Consider the following 7,584-nt stretch of genomic DNA (forward strand, 5'->3'; position numbering starts at 1 on the left):
AACCATAAAACTTTGTTTTTTTCTGTTTTTTTTTTTTTTATTGTCCAGAAACACATGATAGTCACAAGAAAAAGAGCTCACTAGTCAGTTCAGAAATGAAGGTCAAAACCACAACTGAGGAACAACAGCTCACGTATCAGGATAATGGGCCATGCCAAGTGTTGGTATGCATTTGGAGTACTAGAATTTTTATAAGTACTTAGAACATAAAATATTGCAACTACTTTTCTTTTTTCTTTTTGCCAGTCTTGGGACTTGAACTCAGGGCCTGGGCACTGTCCCTGAGCTTCTTTTGCTCAAGGCTAGCACTCTACCACTTGAGCCACAGCACCACTTCTGGCTTTTTCTGTGTATGTGGTACTGAGGAATCAAATCCGGGGCTTCATGCATGCTAGGTGAGCTGTCTACCACTAAGCCACCTTCCCAGCCCTGCAACTTTTCAAAAACTTTTCAGAATGGTTTGACAGTTCCTTTTTGAGACAGTCTCCCAATGTAGCCCATGCTGATATCAAAATTGATTTGTAGGCCAACCTGGCCTTTAACTTGCAACCTGTCTGATTCTGTCTCCTAACTGCTGGGATTACAGGTATGTACCATCATACCTGGCAAATTTGGCAGTTCTTAAAACTATGAAACATGAAACTACTTTGTGATGCAAGAATACAGGTGGACCCATTGCAACAATGAGATGTATAAGCCGTTATGTCGAAAAACGAACTTTACAACTTTGGCGGGGGGCGACCCCCCCAAAAAATAATTTTTTTAATTGTGAAAATACCATACAGAGGGGTTACAATTACAGGAGCAAGGTAATGAGTACATTTCTTTATTTTTTTATTTTTTGGGTCCGGTTGTGGGGCCTGAACTCTGGGCCTGGGCGCTGTCCCTCAGCTCTTCAGCTCAAGGCTAGCGCTCTACCACTTGAGCCACAGCGCCACTTCCGGCTTTTGTCTTTTTGCCTATGTGGTGCTTAGGAATCGAACCCAGGACCTCATGCATGCAAGGCAAGCACTCTACCACTGAGCCACCTTCCCAGCCCCCATGAATACGTTTCTTATCAAGCATTGTTACCTCCTCCTTTGTTTTTCCCCTACTATCCCTACCCTCCCATCTTTATGACTACAATCCCCCCCACACACCGGCCAAAATATCTCCAACTGACCACCAGAAAACTGAGTTGGTGCTGTGGCTCAAAGTGATAGAGCACTAGCCTTGAGCACAAAAAGCTCTAGAACAGTGCCCAGGACCTAAGTTCAAGCTCCATGACTAAAAATATTCATGGCAAAAGAAGACAGATTAGTAGATAACTTTCTAGAGGAATTATAAAGGGCTGAGAAAAAACTATTGTATATGATGGATCTGTTCACTGTTTTTATTGTAGTGAAATTTTCCCTGAATATAGATGTGTTAAAGCTTATAAAATTTATATATCAAATATACCTCAATAGAGCTTTAAAAATTGTTTTCTGCAAGAATATATACTGTTGAATAGACAAAAAATTAGGAAGAGTTTTTAATCACTGTAATTACTTAGAAATGCTCGAATTTGGTCTTGATAATTATTAAGACGTAAAATTTGGTTTAGTACTGTTTAAAAATCTCACTTCTGCCTCCAGGAAGCTAGAGTAGTTTTCTCCTCCCTCCCTCCCTTCCTCCCTCCTTCTCTCCTTTCTTTTCCTTTCCTTCCCTCCCTCCCTCCCTCCATCCCTCTCTTCCTCCCTCCCTCCCTCCCTCCCTTCCTTCCTTCCTTCTTTCCTTCCTTCCTTCCTTCCTTCCTTCTTTCCTTTCCTTCCTTCCTTCCTTCCTTCCTTCCTTCCTTCCTTCCTTCCTTCCTTCCTTCCTTCCTTCCTTCTTTCCTTCCTTCCTTCCTTCCCTGACTCTCTCTCTCTCTTTATTTCCCCTCTTTATTTTGCTGGTCCTGGGACTTGAACTCAGGGCCTGGGCACTGTCCTTGAGCTTTGTTGCTCAAGGCTACTGCTCTACTATTTGGGTCACAACTATCCTAGCTTTTTTGTGGTTCATTGGAGATAAGAGTCTCATGGACTTTCTTGCTCAGCTGGCTTTGAACTGTGATCTTCAGATCTTAGCCTCTTGAGTAGCTAGGACTACAGATGTGAGCCACTGGTGCCAGGCTGGAGAAGTACTTTCTCCTATTCTTCTTAGTATGTACAATTAAACAGCCTGAACACTGAATACAAACTAAGCATGGGAAGACTGAACAATATGAAGAAGAAGGCAGCATATCTAGTGATAAGAAATGTCATGGTAGTGGGTTTCCTGGTTTTTCTTTTTGCCTCCTATTTCCCAGACTTCAAGATGAAGAAGTGCAACCTGGAAAGTTTGCACAGAAGAAAAAGTCAGAGCAAAAATTCTGCTCTCTATTCAAAGGACCTGGAAAGGACCTGCAAGATAGCACACTTTTAGACAATAAGTGCTGTACTCTAGCCAAATATCACAGCAAAATATATAACTAGCCAGCAGAGACCAAGGAATGAGTTTAGGTTCTGATCTCATTTGGCTATACAAAGGCATTTGTCATGAAGTTGGGGATCTAGAAGAGTCAGCATGAAAAGGGAGCATACTACTGACATATACAGTAATTTTATGTGGGCATCAAGGGCATTGTATTGGGTGAAAAATTCCATCTCCAAAGATCCTAAGTTGTATAATTTGTGTGTTAAATACTGTAAAAATAATAAGGTTGTCTTTGAGTACTAGTGGCTCATGCCTGTATTCCTAGCTGCTCAAAAAGCTGAGATCCAAAGACCGTGGTTTGAGCCAGCTCTGGCAGAAAAGTCAGTGAGACTTATCTCCAATAAACTACCAAAAAGCTGGAACTAGTGCTGTAGCTCAAGTAATAGAACACTAGCGTTGAGCAAATAAAGTTTATAGACAGCACTGAGACCCTGAGTTCAAACCCAAGAATGGTATCCCCCCTAAAAAGAACCCTAAACCCCTAAATTGTGAAATGAAAAAGAAATGATTGGTTTCCAGGGGTTAGGAATAGTAGGGGAAAGAAGGATGAATATGATACAAAAGAGATGGAATAATTCTGTATCTTGACTGCATCTTTATTGTGATGGTGGTTGTATAAAGCTACATTTCTGATAAACTGACAGAACTATACAATGTTTGTTTCTTGGTTTCAGCATGGTACTACGTTAACTACTGGATGAAATTGGATGCAGGCTAGAACTTCCTGTTTACTTTATAGCTTCATTGGACAAAATAAAATCAACTTTCTTTAAATCTAGTTATTTCCAAATAAAACCTTTTTTTCAGAACTATGATTTGAACTGGGCTTCAGAGGCCTTACCTTCACCCATCACTCTTACCCTTTTTGCTTTTGTTGCTTATTTTTGTGGTTCTATTTCAACATGTTTATGATTTTTTAAACCAATATTAAAAATTTTTTACAGCTGTAAGAGTTTTTTTTTTCAGAAAAGAGAAAGTAAAGGCCATTTAGGAGAGGGAGCAGCGGGCCCAGAAATCAATTATCCACCTTGTGGTCAGGGGACCAGCTCTTTTGTATTGTAAGGGGGAGCTATTTCCAATTTGTCAGATGGCGATTGGTTTGTTTGAAACAAGCCAGGCCCTCCCTTGGGTAGTGGCTTGTAGGAGGGCTGCTTTGGGTTATAGAAGGATCCAAGAATTTGCCCTTGGTGGTGGCTACCCGTGGCGATACAGTAAGCTGGTAAGCTGGCCAGGACCAATTGGCTGATATTTTCTTTCATTTCCTCTTTCTCAGTTTTTCCTGACTGCTGTCCCTGTCAGGACATGGTGTGTGTTGGGTGTTGAGCTCTGATTTGGCTACTTTGTGCAGAATGGGGGTGATGGCAGCGGGGGCAGGGTATGACAGCTGCCAGAGGAGTGACTTTAAAAATTTGAAACTGTTCTTTAGGCTTACTTTTAGTAATTTGATTACAACATCATTCTTTTTGTTGCTTGAGAGACATTGTGGAGGTAGGATAAGAAAAATAATTATAAGACATGGGTTGGGAGGAATGGGCATGGTGTGGGCTCTAGATGAATTCAGAGCATGTGTATGTATTACTTTGCAAAAGGTCCGCACAGACTGGATGGCTTCAACAGCAGAAACTCACACTGTGCAGGTTGGCAATCCTAGATGATCATCAAGTGTTGGTAAATTTGGTTGTTACCAAGCGGAAGTCCCTATTGTTACAGATAACCTTCTTCTGTGTCTTCACGTGGTCTCTACTCTGTGCACATATCTGTGCCCCAATTTCCTCTTTTTTACAAGAAAACCCAAAATAGGCCCATTGAACTAGAGCCTGCACTAAAGAATTCATTTTACCTTGGTTCCCTTTTTAAAGACCCCATCTTCACCTACAAACACATTCTAAGGTGCTAAGGGCTAAGACTTGAACATTTGAGTTTTAGGGCTAACACATTTCTGTTCATAGTAACAGGGATCTTATCCCAGTCCTCTGACATATTAGCCATGTGGTTATGGGAATACTATCAAGCCCAATGAACTTCAGGTTCTTCATTTGAAAACCAGTTTTGGTAAGTGCTATCCTGTAGGATTGTTGGAATGTCTGTGACACATGCAGAGCCTGGTTATCACAATAGTACAGAGAGTAGCAATTCAACAAAAAATGTTGCTTTATAGATACAATTCATGAAAATATTCTTCCCAGAGGATGTTATTTCATTTCTTGGAGGCTTCTCCATCTGGAGGTAACTCAGAGCTCTGAGAATTTAAGTTCAGTTGCAAGTTCTCCATTCCCTCCCTCCTAGCTACTATTCCATCTGGAACTTTTGGTCTAAATTTTCCATTGTTATTACAGAACAGTTTCTAAATGAGAGGAATCTATACAGAGAAGTTTATTTATGTCATATTTTTAGAGGTATCAACTGTGGTGAGAAGTGCATGTTAGCTGATATGGTAGTGGAAGTGTAAGAGGGCGAAAACCACATGGCAAGGCAGGAGCCAGAGAGTGACTTGGCACCAGGTTCACTCTTCTATAACAAGCTCTGGGGAGAACAGTGGGGGTCCCACAGGAATTACACAAATTCCTCTTATGAGAAATGACTCCAATGGTCTCCTGCGGGGTCTTATCTTTCTTAATGGTGCAACCCTCTCTCGGTATCAGTATATCAGGACCAATCTCCTTATACATACACATGATAGCACCTTCTTTTCATTCTTCTCCCCACACCTCAAATATCTCTTGTGTACAGTTGCCCAAATTATATTGGAGATCACCTAACTGCAATGCCATTTTAATGCTGTGCGTTCTGGTACCACCACTGCAAGGAAAAGATTATATAGCCAGTGGCTTCTGAGCCTCACTTCATAGGAGACTCATTTATCTCTTAGGGGATAATGAGGATAAATTACCTGGTTTTTGCACTGTGTTCAACTTCACTGGGAAAAGAGCACAGGGTCCCCTTCTATCCCCCCAGCCATCCCCCATACACAACAGAGGCACCTTTCAACTTTATGCACCCATCAGAAACGGCTCAGAGCAGTTTCTCATGCTGTCAGGCCCAAGGCAGACCATCCCAGCCATTCTATTATTAGAAATTATTAGATATTTTATTATTTTTTAAATTTTTTATTAGCAAATTTCTTATACACACTCAAACAGTAAAGCAAACTGAGGCTAACACATGCATTTCAAATTTACACCAGCCAGGCACTGTTGTCTCAACCCTGCAATCCCAGCTTCTCAGGAGCTGAGATCTAAGGATTACGGTTTAAGGGAAAGTCCATGAGATTGTTATCACCATCACAATGCCAGAAGTGGAGCTGTGGCTCAAGTGAACAAGCACAGCATCTGGGCTTTGAATTCAAGATCCAGGACTGCCACATAGTACATACTCATAAGCACGCACACACAAACACACATACACACACACAAACACAAATTTTACAGAACAACAGTACTTAAAGGGTAAAATTCTGTGAGATTCATACCACTAATTAACTACCAAAAATGGAACTATGTCTTAAGTGGTAGAGTGCTAGCCTATAGCAAAAGAAGCTAAGGAATAACACCCAGGCCAAGTTCAAGCCTCAGGACTTGTACACACACAGAAAGAATTTACAGAACAACAGTATTTAGAAAAAGAGTATGAAAACCGAGTTTTTGATTTCTTACTTTTACCTCTATTTCCTAAGACTGTAATGAAAAGGAGGAACACAGCAAAATATCAAAAAGAACAGAAGGTTTAAAAAGTTCCAAGTCATATGTATTAAACAACAGGAGATAAAGGTGTTAGTAACTCTATTTCCCTTACCCTCATACATTCTGTGTACTACTGCAAACAATAGATGGTCATCTTCGAACAGGGAAATACTTGCCTCAGAACTTCCTTGTGGATAGAAGAAGTTCTGTTTTGGCCATACCAGTAGCATCATTTGGAAGGCAGAGGGAAGAGTAAGTGAGCAGAATGTAGGCTTATTGTCTCTCTTCTTCTTCCCTCGATGCCTCTTCGTATAGGATTGGATAGGATGTGGGATCACTCCCACTGATCTTGGAATAGAACAGGAGGACTTTCATCTTGCTGGTTTCTGCATGGGCTCTCGGGCCCCACAGGAACTCGTAGCGAGCAGGAACAGTATTGGGTATGTGTCGGTACTCCAGGTACTGCTCCTGCACGAATTCTCCAGTGATGAGACTTCTGGGGTTCCCACAGATAAAGTGTTCCCCATCATTCATCCCTAACATAGCCATATATTCCCAGAATACCTCTTCAGGTATGCGGTTGCCATTCATGAAGATGATGGCCAGGATCATGATTAGGAGGCCCGTCTTGGGCACTCCCTGGACATCTGTTTGTAGCCCATCATAGGTGAGCCCCAAGGAAGTGACCAGGATGTATGACTCGTTATAGGGCCCCACTTCTTTCATATCAATGCCGAAGACCAGCTCCAAGCATTTCCGAGCACTACTAAAGATGACAGGGAAATAATCCCGGTGACATCTGATGATCCGATTCAGGATTTCAGCTTTGGTGGTAGACCTCTTCATTTGATACTTGAAGAGCAGGAAGTGTACCAAGTTAACTACCTTGGCACTTAATCTCTCTCTCAGCAAGGCCACAGGGTCTGCCAGGTTACCCTGAGGGCATCTGGAGCCCTGATCAAAGTGGCTCCGTGGAATGGAGACCAGGGTACTGGGGGGAAGGGAGGCTCTTGGAGGACTCTGGGGAGCCCTTGGTACCCCATTAACAGGCACCACCCTTGGAGTGCCTGGGATAACAGCAGAGCTGGAGGAAGAGGCAGTGGCAGTGGCCTCCTCCTCCTCAGCCACCAGGACTAGGGACCTACCCACCAGGCCCTGCCGCGCCTCTCTCTGGTCCTGAGAGTCTTCCTCACGCTCGCCCTGCCGGCTCCTCTGACGATAAGGCATCATGGCTGTGGTTGGGCACAGCAGGCAAGAACTTGGTGATGCGGACTCCCAGACCTGGGGAGAGAGGGAGCACGTGAGTGGACTCAGCCTAGAACTCCGCCCTTGGTGTTCTAGCAAATGCTTTATTGCTGGTGTTTTCTTTTTTTTTGGGGGGGGGGTCTCCTGGCTTCCTGGTGGTCTGTTGGCTCCTCATGGGGCAGGT

The 7,584-nt window shown here is 42.8% G+C and overlaps 1 protein-coding gene across 1 annotated transcript; it reads right to left on the reverse strand.

The window, feature by feature from the left end:
• Positions 1 to 6,297: 6,297 nt before the first annotated feature.
• Positions 6,298 to 7,382, reverse strand: LOC138839460 (melanoma-associated antigen 10-like). The gene has a single exon (XM_070039033.1). It carries the CDS (start codon positions 7,380 to 7,382, stop codon positions 6,429 to 6,431), a length of 954 nt encoding a protein of 317 aa, XP_069895134.1. The 3' UTR covers positions 6,298 to 6,428.
• Positions 7,383 to 7,584: the final 202 nt, after the last annotated feature.

Source organism: Dipodomys merriami, unplaced genomic scaffold, assembly GCF_024711535.1.
Source record: "Dipodomys merriami isolate MVZ:Mamm:240054 unplaced genomic scaffold, mDipMer1.0.p SCAF_3, whole genome shotgun sequence".
NCBI classification, from domain to species: Eukaryota; Metazoa; Chordata; class Mammalia; order Rodentia; family Heteromyidae; genus Dipodomys; species Dipodomys merriami.

Bases quoted from the DNA above. Each gene is read 5' to 3' on its own strand.
- LOC138839460 (XM_070039033.1), bottom strand. From the start codon at position 7,382: ATGCCTTATCGTCAGAGGAGCCGGCAGGGCGAGCGTGAGGAAGACTCT.